We start from the raw sequence: 21,856 nt of genomic DNA on the forward strand, positions 1-21,856 counted from the left end.
ATCAAGCATAATCCCTCTTCATACTCAGCTTCTGCACCGCTTGCTTACCATCGAGGACTCCGATCGCCACGTATCCAATATCTTCCTCGGGACGAATATCCCCAAGTCGAACCATCAGATCTCCCAGCCGCTTCGACTGGTCCGCGGCATCCTCCATGGACGATATGTGAGGAACAGTATTCGCGTATGGATTGTCCCTCAGAAGCGAGCTGAATCTGTCCAAGATGTCAGGCCCGCGACGACGCGCACTCAGCACCACCGTGGCCACGCCGATGATGAACAGTACAATAGAACACAAAAGCATGAGTGCAAGCCACGCGTATTCGCACTTGACGACGACCTGGCTGGTCGTGACTGTCCCGAACGTGCTGTCCGTGTTGTACAATAGCAAGTTGCTCTGCGGCGCCACTGTAAAGTTTCCTGACACAGCGGCGGGAGCGATGCTGTCTATCCAGTACGTGTTGATGAGCTGTGTGAACCGCTTGGAGATAATGTCATCCCCCAACTCCCAGAGCTTGGTGGTGGTAGTCTGCAGCACGGTATTTGCCGGGTCTGCCAAGTATGCTTCTATGGCACTCGGAGGACAGAAGACAGTGTCGCACCCCACCGTTGGGTTCGTGGCGTTGGTGAAATCGGGAAAAAATTGCGTATACATGATATCCTCCTGACCGAGTCCGTTGATCGGTGTCCAGTCAGTCACACCGAGGGCGCTGTGGCTGTAGTTAAGCGGGTGCGAGGCAGGGTTAGGTGAGGGTCGGACCGCAACGCTTTGACAGGTTTGACCGTCACATTTGATCTGTACCTCGACATAACTCATACCGACTGTGCAGTTTGCCACGGTGAGAATCTTCCCCTCTGGCGCAGGGCTGCTGGCTGGTAACAGATCAAGAGATCGAAAGGTAAAGTTTGTTATTGCAAATTGGTCGACCCTGTTTGGACTGAGGGCGTAGTTGGCACCGCTCCAGCCTATATACTCCTCCAGGCTCTGTCTGTAATCTTCAGTCCAATCGTGGCCTGATGTATTACAGCTCGTGAGCATGTAACCAGTGTTCATGGTGAAGCGTGAAACTCCAGTTGATGGGAGGTTGTGGATGGGCAGTCCAGTGAGAGAACTCCATTCGACATCATCTGATTCTGGTACAGATCTCCAGTCTGTGCCATCTTCCGGTAACAAGCTTTCGTAGACGGGTACTTTGACGTTGCCGAATTGGTCTTGGGGTAGATTTTTTGTCTTCGCCGAGCCAATGATGGCAGCGGTAAAGATGGCATTGATCGGGACAAGAGGTTCTGCTGAGGCTGAACCGACGCCGTTGTTGCTGAATGGGGATACAAATGCGAGGTAGGTGAAGTTCTGAGTCGCATTCGAAAAGGATTCCTGAGTCGATATGACACGCAGTCCAGCTTGACCACCAAGAGGGGAGAGTGCCCAAAGGAGGAATAGAACGGGCGTAAGAATGTTGATGGTCTTCAATGTAATTGGAGCCATGAAAGTGCTAAAGACAGTGCGGCTTTGCAAGAGATATTCGATCGCGAGTACAGAGGTGCCATGCTCGAGTTTGACAGCTGCAATGGCTTTCAGAAATTTGGCAACAACCGCAGAGAATACGATGGGGAAAATGGTAGGAGTCTGGATGGTTTAGCCACAGCCACTGGCCAGGACGGGTGCCTGAGCGGCAAGCAACAGGGTGGCAGCGATGGCCGAACTCACATATTTGGCTGCTTCAATCAAGTCTCGATTTCCGGGTTGCTCGACAGGCTGGTTACGCCTAGCATAAACCAGAACAGCAAAGACAATGAAGTAGGCGCACGAGACGGCGATGAGCAAATCAAGCAGAACTTCTCCAATGACGCTTAGAGATGACACCCGTCGAGCGCTTCTAGAGTTCCTGGGATCTTGAGACGGCACAATAGAGTCGTCGGGGCCTGTGTTCAGCAAAGGGCCTTGATCGGCTCTCATTCCATCATGTATACAGCTTACTGCTCTCGTTATGGGCATGCCACCTTCTTGGATTGGGAAAACCAGGAAGATCAGAAATGAAGCTGAGGGAGATAGCCCTTTTTTCAGCGATTTTGACCACGCCAGCGCACTGGAGATCCAGCATCTTCCCGTCCTGCAGGTCTTAGATAGACGGGAAGCATAGGCTGAAACGAGCTTGAAGTGTTTAGGCCCCCATGGCACCTAGCAGGGCCCGAAGCGAGAAGACCAGCCACCGGAGGAAATTCCAGGGTTTCTTGTTGCGATTCGACCTCCATTAGCTCTGTTATTTGTGATGGTCACCGGGTTGAGCCCCTTGGGGGCGTACAAGTACGAGGTCCATGGGTAATGCAGTCGTACATGTACGTGCGGTTTCTTATGCCTTGTGATGAGTAAGGTTCGTAGTTTATGATCATAGTGACGTTGAAATGACAAGAATCCACTAGCGTAGCTAACTCAGACTAGTGCGCACCGAAGCACTAGTTCCCGTGACTAGTCTCGGTGTTGTGCTTCTTGCGGCAACTCTGCCGAGGTCTGGACCCCAACTCGATGTTTCAGGGCTTCTCTTCACCTTTGCTCCCCACGCTCCCCAACGACACACTAATTTCTCGCTCCTATGCAGTCTTATCGCAGATATGAAGGAGAAGCCAGGAGGCAAGTCCACAGAACGATCTGCAGCATGTAAATTCTGCGGCAAGACATTCGCGCGCTCCGATACGCTCCTTCGACACGAGAAAAGTCATCACTCTACAGAAGATCGAGGGCCCATTCATCGAGTGACGACTGGGACGTTCCGAGCATGTCATGCCTGTGCAACGGCCAGATCCAGGTGCTCGGGCGGCTCGCCCTGTGGCAGATGCAATCTGCGCCAGCTCGAATGCGTCTATCCAAATAAACGCCGGAAGACCTCATTGTCGACCGACTCCTTGAAAAACAACGACGAAGAGGCCACGAAGCAGCGAATACTCGGAAACTTCAATGAGTTAGTACTTGCTGCTGATAGCCTAGACCCTCTCTCGTCAAATACACGTACGGATGGAGAATCATTGTCTACTCCAAAGGCTACTCCGGCTCCATCCCACACAGCGCAAGCTCCTATACCATCAAACTACGCAATAGGACACCAGGCGGTAAGTCGAGACGGCCAACCAAGCTCTACCCTTGGTACAATGAAGCCAGGCACATCTCAACTGTTACAGCACGACCAACCTAGCAATGATTACCTCGGCCCCCAGTTTAGTGGTGGATTCGTTGAGCCTACAGCGACCTTCGAGTATAACTCGTTCGATGAACCACTAAACTGGATCCCTCCGAGCATTTATCCATCCCCGTACGATGCAGAACTTGAACAAGATTTCTCTTTCATTCTCCCTGCACTATCTAATAGTCTAGCTGCTGACTACACGGTGGACTTCGCCATTAATCCACCCGAATACATCTATTCGGCCGGCGAAGACGTTGCATATGGATCATCCGAGACTCAAGGGTTTCGAGTCCCATTCGAGGTTGTCGAACAGAGTCCCGCGTCTTCAACAAGTGACGGCATACGCATACCTAAATCCGTGCACGGCAGCTCTGTCGGTTCAGACCTGAAGCGGAAGAAAAGAAAAAGTCTCCCCTTGCCCGATACCTTTACCCAACCCAGAAAACAGAGTACGGGCTATGCGTTTCCAGATGTTGAATCCTGGGATTTCATGTTGACACACAGCTCGGCGGAATACTGTCCTGAGGCAACTTACGACTTGATTTTGAGCAACTTCCGAAATCTGTGTGCGCAGACGACGATGCCAACCCCATTCCAAAGCTCTGGCTTTCCACCCTTGAGTGTAGTCAACATTTGCATTGATCTTTATTTCGACAACTTCTACAAGAATTTCCCCCTCCTACACCAGGCTTCATTTGGGCTTCAGTCTGACTGGATAGTGGTCCTCGCTGCCGCGGCAATCGGCAGTTCCTTTACAAAATCCTCATATGGTCCGGACATTCGAGAAGCTTTCCAGGAGTTCCTCCGCCGCGCTGTTGACAGGTACACAGACGGGGTACCAGACTCTCCGCTGGAACTCCCACTAGCACAGGCCCGCATCTTGAATCTTGTCGGGTTGGTTCAGTCGGAGCGTGAGCAGCTCAGGGCACTGGCGCCACGATATCATGCAGATCTCTCACGCTGGTGTTTAGAATCAGGGGTGTTGCAGCTTTCTTCAGGAGGTGATCTGCCAGAGGCCGAGGCGGACGGTGAAGGTATCGAGGATCGCTTGCGATTGTGGAAGAAATGGATCAGGGTCGAATCCTTGCGGCGTATCGGCTATATGTCTTGGTTACTTGATTGTTGCCTGGGCTACATGGCGAACGCACGTCCGCTCTGTAACATGGACGATGCAAGAACTCCTCTACCCTGTTCTGAATCTGCTTGGGATGCCTCAACTCCAGAACTCTGGGCAGACAGAACCCGAGAACTGGCGGAAACCCCCTCTCTCTGCGGTGCCCTTGAGATGCTCTACAGTAAGAAACAAGTCGATCCAGAGTATAGCGAATTATCACAGATGTTGCTGATTCACGCCCTTTATCAACGAACGTGGGAAGTGGGCACGCACATCAAACAGCCGCTGAGCGAATGGGTTCCCACAGGCAAAGCTCGGGGCTTCTTAAACACACCATCAAAGGACAACTTCTGGCTCCCGCTCTACCCTCTCTACGCGAACTGGCGTAACAGCGCTTGCGATTGCCTCGATGTGCTTCATTGGCAGGCTTCGAGCATTGTAGCAAAGGCCTCCGGGCTCGAACACGGTGTTATCCTTCACCTACACCTCGCCCGTATTGTCCTCCTGACCCCATTTCAGGAGATACAAGACTTGTTGTTCTCGTTGATCGGCAAAGTGGACAACTCCCCAAAGGCATCATTTTATGTTCATGACGGCAGCTATCAACCACGCAACAGCGCCAAACTGCCGCAGATCCGTATGATAACGTGGCGATGGCTGCGAGAAGATCAGCACAAGGCTCGTCTTGCCATGGTGCATGCTGGCTCGGTGTTTTGGTATGTTCGTCGGTACTCGGCCATGAGCTTCTTCGAGCCGATCGCCGTCTATCTGGCAAGCCTAGTTCTCTGGACATATGGCTCCTATAAATCGACTGCTTTTGAGCGCGACGCTGCTGCGGCCAGTCAGAAGCCCGAAGGTGGTCCGAGCGGACCTGACGCCGGGGCCCCCATCCAGCCGTCTCGCATGGAGAGAAAAGAACATCCCATCACCTTCATCAGCACGGCCCACGGACGGCCAGGCAAAGCTGCTGGTGGGGGTGGGGGTGGTGGTCCCTCGAATCCGCAGCTTTCTCTGTCTCCTGAATCATCTGCCGACCGACGCTCTTCGGACAACAAGGCCGTGTTCGCCGTGGTGGGCGGCACGACACCTACCTCAAGGTCGCCTCCAGGCGCGTGCTCCGACTCGGATTCCGACCAAGGCACCTGCTCCTCGGACGACGAGCAACCCGAGTTCATCCACCTGGACCGCCCCTGCGACGACGAGATGGTTCAACACTTTGTGCGCAACGGACACACCATGTCCGGCCACATGACCAACGTGGGAGACATCTGCAAGACACCACAGAAGGTCCTGTTGGAAGGGGCAAAACTCTTACGGACGCGACTGGCCTGTTGGGGCGTCAGTCGAGAATATCACGACATCTTGGTGAAATTGGCAGAGCTGAGGAAAGCGACTTGATGAAAGGTTTTTTTTTTTTTTTTGGAGATGCCTCTGTCGATGGGCACGGGCGAGATGTTCATCGTATATTTTATAAATATATTAGTTATATATAACTACCCCAAACAGTGGGTGCAGCCGGCGCCAAGGACGCGTCCTCGACGCGTCCGCTGCGGGATCCGCAAAGTGTTGAATGATCAAAAGTTGTCGGGCTTTTACTACCCGACGATCACAAAGATGCCGCAGTCTCGCTTTATCACGCCGCCTTAAAAAGTCTACGCTGCCGTGATGACGGGGAGTCTCTCGCTGTGCAAGAAATGCCACGGCACGCTAAGCCTACTGAAATTGTCTGCAGTGACCACTCCCCATCATGCTACGGCTGGTGATCTGCTGGCCGCAGCGGATCGTGGGTGCCCGGTGTGCAAGACAGTGGTGCAGCGACTTCTTGATCTGTTCGGCAGCAAAGACCTTCCTGCCGAGATCCCTACAAAAGATGCGGATAATCGACCGACTCTGGGCTACACCTATTCCATCCTGAGTGCAGACTATGTTCGCGATGGCGGAGAATATTACAATGGACGTCAATGGCTCTATGAGTTCCAAATACGCTCTCCCGCCATTCTTTTGGTGCGACCTGACGACCGACGATGTGTGGTGTTGGAACTTAGCTTTGGGAGAGTGAATGGTAAGCTTAACATGGCCGTTTCGTTGCTACATATCCGGGAGGTACAGGCTGACCTCTCTCTTCCAGCCTTCTCTTCGTTGCCCCCCTCCATTCGCCACCATAACACGGGGTCAGAAGCATGTGTGGCTCGCATGGTACAATGGCTCCAGGACTGTCTGCAACACCACCCAAAGTGCCAGGTGCGCGAATCGGCCGCCCCCTGGTACCCTACGCGGCTCGTTGACGTGGGTCGCGAGAATGACCGTGTGGTCAAGCTCGTCATAAGTAAATCTGCGCAACTGAAAGGCCCATATGTCACCCTTAGCCACAAATGGGGTCATGGGCCCCGATTCGCACTGACAGCGTCTCTTCTTCAAGACTTTCAGACTGGGATTGCACTTGATCGACTCCCCAAGACGTTTAGAGAGGCTGTGGTGCTCACTCGGTGCCTCGGGATGAGGTATTTGTGGATTGACTCCCTTTGCATCATTCAGGCTTCGGAAGACGATTGGAACTTCGAGTCATTGCAGATGGAGAAGGTTTACAGCAACTGTCGCCTGAATATTGCTGCCACGGCTTCTCTTGATACGGGCGGCGGCTTATTCCGGACGAGACAAGCCGACAAATGCTGGCCATGTTTTGGATTTTTCAGCACTGGCCTCGTTTCGAGAAAACGCTGGCTCCTAAGAGAGAACGATGTCCTTGAGAAAGAAATCGAGCAAGCGCCACTCAACTATCGCGCATGGGTTCTACAGGAACGATTACTCGCTCCTCGGGTTCTGCACTTCGGCAAGTCTCAGCTCTTCTGGCAGTGCGACACACTAGATGCCTGTGAGTCGTTTCCCAAGGGACTTCCCGTTGCGTGGGGAAGTAGCAATCCGATTGGCAAGAGTCTCGATCCAGCCAGATTTGCGGAAAGAGAGAGGGATGCCGCACTGGATGGAGTGGTCAATAGGAGGCTTAAAGAAAGAGACATTTATCATGTTTGGAACGCAATCGTCCAGCAGTATACGAAATGCGGAATAACTGAGCCAAAAGATAAACTGGTCGCCATCGCCGGGATCGCGAAGCGGATCGCGTCGACTACTGGCGATGAATACCTCGCCGGTTTATGGCGGTCGAGAATTACGGATTCCCTACTGTGGCGGGCGGAAGGCTCTGTGTCATGCCGCCCGCAACAGTATCGAGCCCCGTCTTGGTCTTGGGCATCTATCGAAGGGAACATATCGCACGTGTTGGACGAGGTCGCCGAACGCGATGACAACGTAGATCTCTTGAAAGAAAAGGTGAAGGAAGCTCGCGTCAATCCCAAAGTTGATGGAGATCTCTTTGGCCAAGTGGATTCGGGCTATATCGCCTTCTCAGACGTAACGCTGCTGGAACCTGTGGAACTTCGAGCAACCGCAAAGTCTGTGGCCATCCATGGTATGTCTGCTGAGGATGGTCTAGGGTACGAATTGTACACGGACTTGCCATGCGAACCCGTGGTGAAGGATCTGAGCCTCTTACCGGCCTTTATGGCTTCCGGTGGGGGTTTGACTTGTCTCATCCTCAAACCCAGCACACAGGCAGCTCCCAATGTGTACGAACGGGTTGGAATCGTCATGTTTGGAGGGATGGGCCATGCGGCGTATGTCGAAGAACACGATTACCTGCGCCGTCAACTGAACCCTGATGCCCCGCCTAGGGCGGTTATTGCAAGTATTACTCTAGTTTAGGAAACGGCTCGTAATACACGGTACAAAGACGGGGGTAGGCCCTATCATGATGAGCTGTGGGATAAAAAACCACTGAGCGCGATGAGGGCATGAAACACTACTACGTGAGATTGACGACTGGAAATGCGAGGAAGGTCCTGGTACTTTGTTCGTGGCCACGGCCGCCGTTGAGCTGATCCATAGGTACTAAAGAATTAAGGAGAGAAAGGACTCAGGAAGTAAGTAATATTAATCACGGATATACTATTCTATATATTTCTCGCAAACGGATTGGATATTACTCTGGGAGCGTGGCCTCGTAACCATAAGGCTGCGTGTACATCATGTACCTTGTCAAAGAAGGCCTAGATGGCCAAGCGTTGGTGGAAATAAAGATACAAAGCTAGAAAGGTCTTTAATAGTTTCAATCCAGAGGGTTACGTACGTATTTCCCCCAAGTGTCGAGATAACTCAGGTCTCGAAGAAACGGAAAGATGGACCTTTGGGAGAAACGTCAAGATTCGCCACTGAAGTCTATGATAGTGGTGTATGTAGGCTCATAGTCGAGGCCCAAAAGAAGGGGGAGGGCTTCTGAGAACCAGTTGCCCTTTAAAACCAACCGCCGTTCAATGCAGGACTTTCTATCCTATCCTCACGGCGAAACGAACGGAGACCTGGCTGGCACCACCCAGAATATTACATTTCTCAACAGGTGATGGTTGTCTTCCGACTATGAGGTCTGCCATCTGAGCATCGTGATGGAACTCTTCGGGAAGACAAACGTCGAGGACTTGTTCGGGTCCCATCCCGACTTGTGCAGCCCGACCTCCTCCTTGCCAGCCATGTTTGTGACCTCGAGATGTGGGCCTGTGACGGTATAGACCTCGCCGTGGGAGGCGTCGACTCCTCCGAGCGTCGTCTCTAGATCCTGCTCGGCGTGGATGTTGACCACGCAGAGGTTGACCCAGCCTGTCTCGTCGAGGGTGGCACTGACGTCGAGCCACGGCGTCGGCTTGAGGGCCCTCACCCACGCGGGCTTCGTGGGCCCCGTGTAGGAGGCGGCGCAGTCGAGGTGCACGGCGATCTGGTGGCCCTTCATGAAGCGGCAGAACAGCTCGTAGGCCCACCAGGTGGTCTGCCGGACGAGGCCCGTCGGCGTGGTCATCAGCGGACTGATGACGTTGACGCTCTGGGCGATGCACGCCATGCCCACGTCGGCCGACTTGCGCACCAGCACGTTCAGCCACACGGCCACGGCCAGCGCGTCCGACAGCGTGTACGACTCCTCGGCGCCGCGACTCCCCACGGCCCGCGTCGGCAGCCACACGTTCCACTCATCGAAGCAGACGGTCGGCCGCTGCTGGGTTGGCGGGATCTGGTTCTCGACCACGGCCAGGTCGATCAGCGCCGCGGCGACCTCGATGCTGCGCTCCGCGGCCAGCGGCGCCGTCACGTTCTCGTAGTGCGCCTCGCTCGCCGTGTACAGGTGGATGCTGTGCATGTCGATCAGCGGCAGGCGCTCCTCGCCCAGGTCGCTCAGGCCGGCCGGCTGCAGACAGTGTTTTACCACGTGGTGGTCCCAGCTCGTGGCGCCCTCTTTGCCGCACAGGACCAGCTGGATGGTCGGATCGAGCAGTTTCAGCGCCTTGGCCCACTGCAGCGCTCGCTCCGCGTACGCCTCGGCCGTCATCTGGCAGACCTGCCAGGGTCCCCACATCTCGTTGCCCAGCGCCCAGTACTTGACCCGGTAGGGGTCCTCGTGGCCGTTCTTCCGTCGCAGGTTCGCGTAGTACGTGTCCTTGGTGCCGTTGCAGTACTCGACCCACGCCATGGCCTCGTCGAGCGTGCCCGTGCCAAAGTTCAGGCAGAGGTAGGGCTCGGCGTCGACGGCCTTGCACCACGCCATAAACTCGTCGGTGCCGAAATGGTTCGTCTCGACATTGTCCCACGCCAGTTCCGGTCTGGAGGGCCGCTGGTCTCTCGGCCCGATTCCGTCCTGCCAGTGGTACGTGGCGCAGAAGTTGCCTCCTGGGTACCGAAATACCGGGACTTCGAGGGGTTTCAGGGCGTCGATCACGTCTCTGCGAAATCCGTTGCGGTCGATCAGGTCCTTGTTGGGGTTTGACGGGTCATAGATTCCCCCGTAGATGCAGCGTCCCATGTGCTCCGTGAAGCCAGAGTAGATGTTCCGGTTGATCTTGGAGACCTTGCGGGAAGGGAAGACGGTAATAGACGGCATTGTCATGGTCCTTGTCATTTTTGGTCCCGGACCTGTACTGGTGCAGGGCTGTTCGAGTCTTGATCCCCGGAGTTGCACCCTCAAACCTCCAATATCAAACTGTCCAAGTATCTGTTCTTCCAATACCACGGGGATCCCGATCGTTGATGGGCAAGAATGAGGTCAGGTAGGTCAATCATGTGACGTTCAATCTAGTCAAGGAGAAGTCAGTGACAAGCGACATTGTTGGTTGTCTAAGAAGTGGACGGCAAAAGTCCGCCGGGGTTGAGCTGCTCATGATATCTTCCCAGTGGATGATGCTTGAATTTCCACGCGAGCAGATCGATATTATCCGCCACACGGACCGTGATAGGGTCCTGAGAGTGTCAGGAAAATACCCGCGGAGCCAATTGACGGGGCATGGGAAACGAGTGGAAAGAGGCCAAAGTCACCTTCTTGGACCATCCCTGACCCTCCCACCGGGGAACTTCCATTTTGGGACATTCGCCTCATCTCTCTCTCTCTCTCTGTTTCCACACCGGAGCTTCATTCCTTTCATTCCTTTTCCCCACAAACCACAAACCAGTTTTTCCCTGCCGTTCTGGTGGTCCGGCACAAAGCTTTGACGAACCCCCTTCGGCATTTCGCTGTATCAAGGACATTGTCATGCATCTCCGCAATCCCATCTTCTGCTGGTCTCGCTAGACCCAAACAATTGCGGGTTGGTGGCGGGGATTCGCACCGTCTCGACTGGGAAAAACTGCGGGATCAAGCGAAACATCACGCGGTGAGCTTGACAGTGCGACAATAATGGGCGATGAGACTCTGTGAAGGGATCCACATTCATATATTGTCTGTGGACTCCGTCGATCTATTTGATTCCTCTTTGCCATCTTTGAGGTGAGACCTTCACGCAGGTTCCAAACATCTACCTTCTCCTCGATTCTATCAACTTGGGACCCTTTCTGGCTGTCTCCGTTTTACTTGGACAAGTCGCCCGTCATGGCTCTACCTCCCAAATGGTATCAGTTCCTCGTCGGCGTCTTCGCCTCGCTTGGTTCATACCTGTACGGCTACGACCTGGGGGTCATTGCAGAAGTCGTGGCCAGCAGCACCTTCAAGGCCAAATTCGCGGCAGATGACACCCAGACAGGCCTGGTCGTCTCCATGTTCACCACGGGGGCCTTCTTCGGGGCGGCCCTGGCCGGACCCAGTGGTGACTATCTCGGCCGTCGATGGACCATTGTCCTGGGATCAATCATCTTTTGTCTGGGCGGTGGCTTGCAGACCGGCGCACAGAATATCAGCTACCTCTGGTCAGGCCGATTCCTAGCCGGACTAGGCGTCGGATTTCTCGTCATGATTGTTCCTCTATACCAAGCTGAGCTGGCTCATCCCAGCATTCGAGGGCGCATCACGGCCCTGCAGCAGTTCATGCTTGGTGTGGGTGCGCTGGTGGCTTCGTGGATTTCGTGGGCGACAGTATGTCATTACCCCTTCCTCTTCGATTGACACAATTAACACGAGATCCGACAGTTTGTCCATATTCCAAACAGCAGCGCCCAATGGCGAGTTCCGCTCGGTCTACAAGTTATCCCTGCCGTCTTTCTGGGCCTTTTGATCTTCCTGTTCCCAGAGTCTCCCAGGTATGGATAGCTTGCTTAACCCCCGACTGGGGCTGTCATCTTCCTCCTCCTGCTAACCCTATCTCCAACACCAGATGGCTCATGGACCACGACCGACCGGACCAAGCTCTGAAGGTCTTGGCCCAGCTTCACGCCCACGGCGACGAAAGGGATCCCTGGGTGATTGCCGAGTACGAACAAGTGCAGACCTCGATCGCGCACGAGCACCAGTACGAGGCGAAGTCGTATCTCGAACTGTTCCGGTCTCGATCGGCCTTCCGCCGGCTCTTCCTCTGCTGTGCCCTGCAAGCGAGCATCCAGATGACAGGTGTCTCGGCGATCCAGTACTTTTCGGTCGAAATCTACGGCCAGATTGGTATGTTCTCTCCTCTCTCCTCTCTCCACTCTCTCCGTTGATGAAATACCCTGACGGTTGTTGCAGGCATCTCCGGCAACGACACGCTCAAGTACCAGGGCATCAACAGCGTCATCGCCCTGGTGGCGCAGTTCCTGTGCATCCTGTGCATCGACCACACGGGCCGTCGCTGGCCCCTGATCTACGGCAACCTCGGCAACATGGTCACCTTCATCGTCGCCACTATTCTGCTGGCGAAGTTCCCTCCCGGGGTGTCGACCAACAAGGGCGCCCAGTGGGGGTTCATCATCATGACCTGGCTGTACAACTTTTCCTTTAGCGCGACGTGTGGGCCGTTGTCGTGGATCATCCCGGCCGAGGTGTTTGATACGCGGACGTGAGTGCTCCCATCGCGCCTTTGAAATCTTGTGATGTGAAGAATGAAAGAGGGGGAACTGTTCCCCCCCCCCCCCCGAAGAGCTGTTGTGTTCATGGATACTAACGTGTGTCTGATATTCCAGTCGAAGCAAAGGCGTGAGTATCGCCACCATGACCAGCTTTGCCTTTAACACGATGATTGTACGTTCACGTTGTCCTCTCCCCTATCCTCCTTGATCCTTTTCTCCCTCTCTCCCCCCGCCGGCCCAACATTAAAGATACTAACGTGATGGTGGTGGTGGTTGTTACGGTAACTACAGGGCCAAGTCACCCCCATCGCCATGACCAACATCGGCTACCGGTTCTACTACCTCTTCATCGTGTGCAACCTGACCAACGCCGTCTTCTTCTGGCTGTTGCTGCCCGAAACCGCCCGCCGGCCGCTCGAGGAGATGAATTACCTGTTTGAGCACGCGCCGTGGATCGTCGTCGGCACCACCAGGGACAGCTACGCCAGCCACGATCTGGAGAACCGACTGCACGAGATCGCGGCCGAGGCTGAGGTCAAGAGGGCGGGCGGGGTCGGGGTCGAGGTGTTGCACGAAGAGAAGGTTTCACGGCCGCAATCATAACGATGATGAGAATGATGATGATGATGATAGTATTGGGACGGCGGTGACAGTGATGGTGATGGCGACGGTAACGGTAGCGCTGATGATGTGTGCTGCGATGCATGTAGATGCGCGTACCTTGGATGGGTGAATCAATGAAATTGACTGATCCGGTCTGATATGATATAGTGACTTGAGTTTGAAAAGGTGTGCAGCATGCGCACGGTGCATACAGTATCACATACACACCCAAATACAAAATACATCTACATATACGGGTATGCTTGGTTGTTCATTTACTTCTTCCACCCTGGAACGACCTGGCCATACCCCTCGTCAAGCGGCTTGACGGCCCTCTTCCACGCTTCCCGGCCACTGACGGTGTCCCACCACCTCTTCAGATTGGGTCGCCCCTCGAAAAGCTCCAGGCACCGACTCGCGGTGAACATGCACGGCATGTACAAGATATCCACCAGACTGTACTCGGTGCCTCCCATGTATGGGAGCTCGGAAAGGGCCTTGTCAAGCACGTCTAGGCAAGCTAGGAGTTTCGGCTTGTGTCTCGCAATGACGGCTTCGTCGGTGGGTTTGCCTAGTGCGCTGGATAACCGCGGGTGTTAGGACGTTGATGATGTGGATAGGGAGGGAGGAAGTCTGATGGGAAAGACGGATAGAGATATACAAGGAAGGGGAGGAGGTCAAGCATACGGTCGAATGATGGTCTCGCTAATCACCGGCGCGACGTGGACGTCAAACTCGACCGCTTCGAGGATCAGCCTCATCTCCCAGACGCCACGTGTTCCAGCGTCGGTGCCCTCGGGGGGCATCAATCTCGGGCCAACCGCCGCATACTTCTCGCACAGATAGCGAGCGATGGCGCGGGACTCGAAGATCACAACGTCGCCGTCCTCCAGCAGTGGCACTCTCCCGAAGAGAGACTTTTCGCGGAAGTCTTCGGTCTGTCGATGGCCCTCGTTAGCAACGCACTGCTCTCGGGTTGAGGGAACGACGACTCGCCTTGTGTTTGCCCCCGATGAGGTCGGCTGGGATTATTTCGACATCTTCGATGCCTTTCTCAGCCAACACGTGCTCCACCCGCACGCAGTTCCACGACAGGGGTGATGTCCAGAGCTTGACAGTCATGGCTTGGGATTGATCGGTCTCTTATTCCTCGCGCTTTGCTTGTTGGTTGAGGGTGTTGATGAGATTTGGAGCACTCATACACAGACGACTGAATGATGGCTCTTTAAGTACATCCCTCGGCCTTGCCCGTGCCATGACGTTTCCTCTCTCCTGGTCAGAGGCTTTTGGCTTCCATCTTTGCCTTGAATGTTCTCTGCGTCAAATCACACAGTATACGAATTGCCGAGTTGAGCGCCTTGAGACGTTGTGCTCCTCGGCGTAACATTTGCCCCGACCACGCTCGTGGACCTTAACGTTATCAGCCTCGAGTGTAAATAGATGTCACCTTGATTCTTCATACTAAAGACATTGCAGCATAACGTTTATGGATTGATCGGCTGTTTTAGAGTCATCTGGATGTTTGAAGGTGTATTTCTAGTCGAGAATGGTAGGAATGCCTGCTTTGTTAGGGTTAGTCCTGGGACAACTTTACGACACGTGTGTCGTGCCTCTTGTTATGCTTTCCAGCATTACGACAAGTCTCTCGAAATGATTAACAGAGGGTGCTTACTCCGGGGGATATACCATGTGCAGAAAGAGCCGCACTTCCTTGGGTGAGGAGAAACAACCGTCTCATTCTGCGGCTGTCATTCCGCATGATTCGTACGACTGCGAGTCATACAAATATCCAGTATTTGTACACAGTATAGCCAATCAGGTACGCTGGCCACACTCTACGCTTCTCATAAGCTTGCCGAGCCCCAAGGGCCATCACGATGCAGTCAGAACAAGCTTCTGGTACTCCCAAGCCCTGCCTGCCATGGTGCGAGAGGCTCAACCGGTGATCTGATCGAAAACTGCTGAGCCTATGTCACCGACAATTTCAGTCTTCAGCCCTTTCTGTTTGGCATCCAAGTACCAGGTGACGCCAGTTGCAAGTACCTTGATGGTCACCTCAGTGACCGAGACTTCCCAGGAGGAGGCCTGGTAGATCTAGCGTCAGATATCGATGGCTTCTGGCGACCACTTCCATGATCGAGGGTAAGTGGCGTGGGCTGGGAGTCAACTCACCTGAAGCTTGCACAGGCTCGCAAAGTCCAGTGTCTTGCTCCCTAGTTGTTGTTGGATTGCTTTGGCCTTGTCGGTACAACTCCACCCCCAAAGGTCCTTTTCAGTCTTCTCGACCCTGTACACCACCGACACAACCAGCCACGCAATGATATGCACCAGAGCGTACAGTAGGCTGAAATATGCTGCCTTGTGCTTGGCTTTGCACCAAATGACACAAAGCACAACCAAGGCTGATATAGAAGTGATGATGGAAGCGACAGCTAGCATGATAGTCGGCCAGAGGATGGTGCCCATTGCCCACGGTCCCCATGGTCGACCCGTGACGAAGAGGTTCTTGGTTGCGTAGAATTTGTAGAGAGTGTAGATCATGATTGATTCCATGATAATCGAGAGTAGTGCAGAAATGACATTGGTGGTTGCAGACGCGATCCTGGTCCACTTTCGAAACCTGTGGTATTGTCTCTGGAGGAATTCGCGCCTGGGATTGACCTCAGCTTTGCTCTTCTGCATGGATGCGTGTCGCTCATGGCTCCGCAGGTTATCAGGTATCATCTCAGTCCAGCTGATGTGGACATCTGATTTCTTAAAGTTGTCTTCTGGGCCACCGCGAGGGGCTTTCGGTACTGTCTGCAAGGGTTGTGATGACATGATTCTTCGAGCAGGCTCAGGAAGGCTAATGATGACGGGAAGACACGGTGAGAATGCTATCCAGCGCCTGGAAAGATGAACTTATATCAAGCTGGCGGATAGGGAACAAACGACAACCAGGGGCAAGCAAGAGGCGCAGCAACGATGATCCCATCCATGATGACGATGTAGGTTGACGTCTGTCGAGTTTCGAAGAATTTGAAATGTGCAGATGAGCATTATTCAACGAAATCCCTTGACGCAAAGTGTCGGGCTGAGCCGAACAAGGCAGGGACAGGCATAACTGATACATACCTGTTCCAATTAGCGAGGGCCTAGATCCACGCACCCACTCTCCTTTCTGGGTGGAACTGGAGAACAAAATGCTGGAAGGAGTCAATTCTGGGCAAACTGCATGGTGCTAGATGCTGTACAATGACTGGGTAGAGATATTATCAAGCTTCCTGGTGTAGCCCAACAAAGCGTATTTCCTGACGGATATGATATGCGATACAACCTGGAGACTACAGGGGTCAAGCGTGCAAGGATACTTGTAGTCCTGAAACCGCTGCGGATACCGTATACGTCACAGTATTGACATCCATCGCTTACCATGGCGGAAAGTCTTTTGCATATAAGCTGTGAAGTCCTTCTCCTTGAACTCCGAATGCTGATCCTTGGGTGCACCATGGAATGAGAGTTTGAAGCATACCCCAGATCAGCAGTTTAGTTCACTGTCTGATTTTGGCCTGGGAACAGGCAAACTGACGTAGCGGTTGCTTAGCCAAAGGTTGGATCTGAAGTAAAGGTGAATTCTGTCAGGCTTTTGACGGGTGATCAAACAATGTGTGTGACAGCAGAGAATTGTCTTGCATTTGGCCACCATAGTCTTTACCATATTCTGTCAGCGATATTGGTACTGAGACTACAATCCGCTGTATCGATTTCAATGTCAAAGATAAGTATTTGTCTCATCGGCTCATTTGAAAGGAATATGCGAAAGCGACATGACTTATAGTCGTTGGTCGAGATTGACCTGCCGCTTCATCGGAAGTCAGACTGGTCGCGTGTTGTTGAGAAGTGTCGGGGGAGCCACTATTGGAATCTTTGGCAGAGTATTGTGGTAAGATGATCTAGATGATGCCTTCCACTTGCCACAACTCCAGCGCAAAGGCATTTGTACCCGTCACCACCTGATTCAAGGTACACTCGGCCGGTTGTTGGCACAATCGCAACCATATGGAGGCGTAGGTAAGATCACCTTCCAGCATTCCCGAACCCTCACCAAAGTTGGCAGGGATTCGCCATAATGGCGTATGCGAGGATTGAGCCAGACAATAGCTGAATCTGTGATGGGCAGTGGTAGCAGTTGCTCGAGAGTCCGGGGGCTGGCGGTTTATAACTGCGCGTTCGTCATTGAGCTGAGTGACACTTTCTGGGTTTAGCCATCCTCGGCTCGATGACAAGGGATTATGTTTCAGCCTGTGACCGGTGGTAAGTAAGAGATGAAGGGTTTGTAGGCGAGATGGATGCCACGAGTGTTTCCACAACAACGGCGCGGAGGCAGAGGTGCAAGAGGCAGAGATGGAAGAACATCGAATGTGTAGGAGATTTACTCCGCCGTACTTATTGCTAGCCCAGCTTTATGATCCACCGTATCTGACCCTAGCACCGATCCAAAATCCCGCACTAAACCGCATCAAGTTCCCGAGGCTTTTTGCTAGAAACTCGTCAAACTCTTCTGCGACATTTCAACCGCGACAACCACCCTTCTGACACGCCTCATCACTGACCGGTCGTCTCACGCAAATGAGGCCATCCTCCCCCAGTCCTCTGCCACGATACTGAATGCAGGACCGGCCTAGTCCTCCTTTAGGCTTTTTGAGGGATTTTGGGCACCGCTGGGAGATTGGTTTGGTATTGGGGTTTGGTCTGCAAGTCATTATTAGACGATCGAAGGAGGAGGGGTCAGGGTGGCAGGGGCAGGTAAGATCAGTTTGATGATCTAGTACCATAGATGACCACGGTATGAGACATGTGGTTGGCACTGATATATAAGTACATACGATGTGTGCGAGGACATGGAAACTTGATCGTGCTCAGAACTCTCTACAAACCCAATCATCCAAGTGTCCCAGTTGACAATTCACTCTTTTTTTGCTGTTTGAAAGCGCTTCAACGATAATTGACTCGCGTCGCTCATTTTACAGACACAATGCAGATGCTCTTGCGGATTCTCTCGTGTACATTTCTCCTTTTTATCATTCATACGACAGCGTCTCCTTTGTGGTGGGATGACCGCCCGGAGCCACCGTCCAGCACGACCGGCGACTTCAGCTACCCGATCCGCCCTCGCGACCCGGCCAACACATCCGTCAACCCCGAGGCCGTGACGGGGACGACATGCATAGACCCGACCGTGAATCTCAACACGCACGATACCAACGTCGCGATCCTGTCCATCTGCGGCGGCATCGCAGGCTCGATACAATTTTGTGGGGGCGACCCGTCGACAACTGTGGGGGCCTCGGGAACCTCAAAGTTTACGTTGACAGCCGTAAACGCTGCCGAGGGCGCCACGATCAACGTCAGCAAGGGAAGATGGGAAGGCTGCGTAAGAGCGGCGCGGGCGGTGTGTCCGACGGGGACGTTCAGCAGCACGTGTGTGGGAGGGACGAGTGACGGGGATGGGTTTACCTTTGTGTTGAGTAAGAACAATTGAGGATCAAATTCCGGGCAGTTTATGGCAATTTTACAAAGAGACGATGATGTACAATGACGAATCAAACATTTTTTCCCACAACAATCATGTTCTTGCTTGCAAGTTCAAATGCGATGTTGGCGAGAGTTTGCGTAGGAGCAATACGACCAATGGTTTGATCTCCATCATAGATCTCAAACGAGTGTCTCTGGGGCTTGTCAGACAGGACTTTCAGCTTGATTTTCGTGATAAGATGTGATGATAATAGACATAGCACGACAGGTCAAGGCGGAACGCTACTCGTTACTCGGTTAGATTGGTATACTCCCTTAGGGGTCTTGAGAAGCAGTCACCCTGAGGTTGCTTCCAGGGGCTCTGCAAGATCAGAAGCAGAACAGATCTAATAACCCTGACTGGGCCATGAGGTTCTAATATCTTGTTATCTGAAGGATAGTATAAGGAAAAACTGTTTGAAGAAGTGGTCGTAATTCATCAAGAACCGAAATACCCAATCAAACTCCTCCGCCTGCTCAACCTCTGCGTCTCAAACATTCTACCAACTGTACCGCGTAGAATTGTTGAATTTTTGGGCAGTGTTCTGTTAGCCCATTGGCAAGTATAGTGCGTGCCTGCTTCTAGAAAGGAAAGAAGATGGTCTTCTCCAAAGCCAACAAGGAAGGAAATAGAACTATGTACAACCGAAATACCCTGAACTTGCCTCAGCGGCTTTGAGTTTGAGCCATAGCAAAGGTGTCGAAAACGGGGCATGATGGTGCCTCAACGTCCTGTTCTGCTTGAATCAGGTTGTCCATCCACGATTCGTTGTTGAAGGGCATCTGGTACTCTAGCTGAGGAACAGGCTCCGCGACGCGTGGTATCATCCCAGGAACTGTGCTGTCGACGTAGACGTTTGGCTTGGTCAAGACCTCGCGCGCGAATTTGGCCACTTGTCCTTTGGCAATGGTGGCCCGCGGCCAGACCTCACCGAATGACCCAAGCGCCGAAATGCCGAGCTGCAGCCGTTCTTTGATTGCCACAAGCTGATCCGGTGTGTCCACTATTGCGTATGCCGGCAGGTGTACTGTTGCAGCAGTGGTCAAGCCGCACATCAGCACCGGCGAGCACATCTTGACATCCGTCTGGATCGATGCCAGATTGGTAATGGCATTTGCGGCTCGTAATGCTTTGGCAGTATGTGAGGTGTAAGCCAGTGCGGGAAGACCAGCAGCCTCCGCCTTTGTACATGTCGTGCGATAGTGGTTGCGAATGAAGGTCAAGGTTGATCGCGGACGGTGCAAACAGATGGCAGCCCAATGGATAACTAGATGGGCGATCAAAAGACACTCGTCGACGGTCCCGTCATTTCGGACCACTTCTCGCTTGTCCATAGGAAGGGATAGTAAGAGGTTTGAAATGGCGGCGTCGATGCCTTCAACTTGAGGATCTGTAACTGCAAATGTGTCTGGGCTCAAGGCGAGCACGGAGCCGAGGAGATACGCTCCTTCGATGCAGTAGGCAAAGGACGAGTATTCGAAAGTGTCTTCTGAAAAGGTCCTGTTCCGGAGGTCTGCAATTGTACGGGTTATAGGCGGCGATCGAAGTTCGTTGTAGTCTTCATCGTGGCCGGGTAAAGCCACGTCGGTGTAGGTCGAGTACAGGCGGAATGGGGATGATTGACCCCCAATGACTACGACCAAGCCTTCGATCAACAGGAGTGTCCACCACGTCCTGCGCCATGATTCTTGCATTGTTGAGTCGTTGGGAGACTGCTGCAAAGCATAGCTCTGCCGATTGAGCCCAATCCGCAATGTGATCTCGATGGCTTTGTCCAGGGCCATGGATCCCTCGCCCTGGCCGAATCGAGCGAAGCAGGTCATGGCGTAGAGAAGGAGGCCCTGTACCTTGAAGCCATCGTCAGGTACTTCGGGGGCAAAGATGGCCTTTGCCGCATTCTCAAGAGCGGCATGGTTGGCTTGAGGGATGTAATGGCTTGCCAACCAGCGCATGCATGCCTTGAGCGGACCCGGCAGGATGGCAGGATTCTGGAGGTAGAGCTTGCGAGGCACGATGAAGGGGTGCGAAGGATAGAAATGCTTGTAGAACAGGTCGATCAGGTCGGTGCTCTCTATCAAGGCGCGGTCGGCAGGAGCAGGCAGTATATCTCGTGTGATAGACATGGTCGACTCGCTGTTGCTGGGACTTGGCAGCTGTTCTTTGACGGGTGGTGCGGTCTGTAACTCGAGAGGAAGAGCTGGAAAGGCTGGATCCATGGTGGGTTGGAAGAGTTCGGCGTAGGTCATGGCCCTCAGCTTGGTAGTATCAGCCTCGTTAAAGGCATAGGCCTCCTGAGACAGAAAAGGCTTAGATTCGTGCATGATGGTATCATTCTTCGGCCTCTGTTCAGTCTTGTCTTCAGGACTTGATTGGGCTTTGCGAAATTCTCGGTATCCTCTTCGGGAATTAATCCAGGTACAGTCCCCGTTTTTCTCGGAGCACCTGCTGCAAAGCGGCTTCTGGCCATCGCATTTGAGATGGCTCTTCCTGCATGGAATGCAGGCGAGAAGGCTTGGATGCTTCGATCGGCTTTTACTGGGGCCCGGATTGACATTAGTAGCTTCGTCGGTGGACATTTTCGGTTTCGCCTCAGATGGCAATGTAGATGAATGGCGGTCTAATATTCCCTAAGAAGAAAGGGGGGGGGGTTGACAGGTCACAGGAACCGTGGTGAGGATGTGGCTTCCGGCTCGCCGCGCGTTATTTGTGCCTTGGATTGAATGGCAATAGGTAATGGCTGCTTAGCTTGACAGCCCCAGATCAGCGTTGTTTCGCGTCCTTTGATGGTCCCCGGGGGGCAACTGGTCGCTGTGAGCCTTGGGAATTTGGGATAATGCCACGATGGGCTGACTCAGGGAACCAGCGGATGGTGGGAGGAGGAGGTTGTCGGGGACTTGGTGGAGACGGGGACGCCACCCCTCGTGTTGGAGACGGAAACTATGGCGACAATTTTTAGCCCTAGCGCCTAAACCGTTGAGTATTAGCGCGGACCACGTGCGCACAAAGATGATAGGGAAATCAAAGGGGCCAAATCTGTCTGACAAGGCCAATTTCTCGTCTTCA

At 53.4% G+C, this 21,856-nt stretch overlaps 9 protein-coding genes across 9 annotated transcripts; 4 read left to right on the plus strand and 5 right to left on the minus strand.

Annotated features, from left to right (window-relative positions):
* Position 1: 1 nt before the first annotated feature.
* AYO21_02161 (hypothetical protein) lies at positions 2-1,957 on the minus strand (the record flags this gene model as incomplete). The annotated part of the gene is made up of 2 exons (XM_022652141.1): positions 2-1,627; positions 1,709-1,957. 2 exons carry the CDS (start codon positions 1,955-1,957, stop codon positions 2-4), a joined length of 1,875 nt encoding a protein of 624 aa, XP_022515527.1.
* A 653-nt stretch (positions 1,958-2,610) lies between these two features.
* Positions 2,611-5,691, plus strand: AYO21_02162 (hypothetical protein; the record flags this gene model as incomplete). Its single annotated transcript, XM_022652142.1, has 3 exons — positions 2,611-2,957; positions 2,984-3,105; positions 3,155-5,691. The coding sequence occupies 3 exons, from the start codon at positions 2,611-2,613 to the stop codon at positions 5,689-5,691; spliced, it is 3,006 nt and encodes a 1,001-aa protein (XP_022515528.1).
* Positions 5,692-5,958: 267 nt separating this feature from the next.
* On the plus strand, positions 5,959-8,052 carry AYO21_02163 (hypothetical protein; the record flags this gene model as incomplete). The annotated part of the gene is made up of 2 exons (XM_022652143.1): positions 5,959-6,355; positions 6,422-8,052. 2 exons carry the CDS (start codon positions 5,959-5,961, stop codon positions 8,050-8,052), a joined length of 2,028 nt encoding a protein of 675 aa, XP_022515529.1.
* Positions 8,053-8,761: 709 nt separating this feature from the next.
* On the minus strand, positions 8,762-10,270 carry AYO21_02164 (hypothetical protein; the record flags this gene model as incomplete). Its single annotated transcript, XM_022652144.1, has 1 exon — positions 8,762-10,270. The coding sequence occupies one exon, from the start codon at positions 10,268-10,270 to the stop codon at positions 8,762-8,764; it is 1,509 nt and encodes a 502-aa protein (XP_022515530.1).
* Positions 10,271-11,251: 981 nt separating this feature from the next.
* AYO21_02165 (hypothetical protein) lies at positions 11,252-13,239 on the plus strand (the record flags this gene model as incomplete). The annotated part of the gene is made up of 6 exons (XM_022652145.1): positions 11,252-11,731; positions 11,786-11,895; positions 11,970-12,250; positions 12,317-12,626; positions 12,751-12,808; positions 12,928-13,239. 6 exons carry the CDS (start codon positions 11,252-11,254, stop codon positions 13,237-13,239), a joined length of 1,551 nt encoding a protein of 516 aa, XP_022515531.1.
* Positions 13,240-13,514: 275 nt separating this feature from the next.
* On the minus strand, positions 13,515-14,361 carry AYO21_02166 (hypothetical protein; the record flags this gene model as incomplete). Its single annotated transcript, XM_022652146.1, has 3 exons — positions 13,515-13,818; positions 13,927-14,156; positions 14,206-14,361. The coding sequence occupies 3 exons, from the start codon at positions 14,359-14,361 to the stop codon at positions 13,515-13,517; spliced, it is 690 nt and encodes a 229-aa protein (XP_022515532.1).
* Positions 14,362-15,174: 813 nt separating this feature from the next.
* Positions 15,175-16,059, minus strand: AYO21_02167 (hypothetical protein; the record flags this gene model as incomplete). Its single annotated transcript, XM_022652147.1, has 2 exons — positions 15,175-15,324; positions 15,412-16,059. The coding sequence occupies 2 exons, from the start codon at positions 16,057-16,059 to the stop codon at positions 15,175-15,177; spliced, it is 798 nt and encodes a 265-aa protein (XP_022515533.1).
* Positions 16,060-18,253: 2,194 nt separating this feature from the next.
* AYO21_02168 (hypothetical protein) lies at positions 18,254-18,760 on the plus strand (the record flags this gene model as incomplete). Its single annotated transcript, XM_022652148.1, has 1 exon — positions 18,254-18,760. One exon carries the CDS (start codon positions 18,254-18,256, stop codon positions 18,758-18,760), a length of 507 nt encoding a protein of 168 aa, XP_022515534.1.
* Positions 18,761-19,458: 698 nt separating this feature from the next.
* Positions 19,459-21,114, minus strand: AYO21_02169 (hypothetical protein; the record flags this gene model as incomplete). The annotated part of the gene is made up of 1 exon (XM_022652149.1): positions 19,459-21,114. One exon carries the CDS (start codon positions 21,112-21,114, stop codon positions 19,459-19,461), a length of 1,656 nt encoding a protein of 551 aa, XP_022515535.1.
* Positions 21,115-21,856: the final 742 nt, after the last annotated feature.

This window comes from Fonsecaea monophora, assembly GCF_001642475.1.
Source record: "Fonsecaea monophora strain CBS 269.37 chromosome Unknown Scaff9, whole genome shotgun sequence".
Taxonomy (NCBI): domain Eukaryota; kingdom Fungi; phylum Ascomycota; class Eurotiomycetes; order Chaetothyriales; family Herpotrichiellaceae; genus Fonsecaea; species Fonsecaea monophora.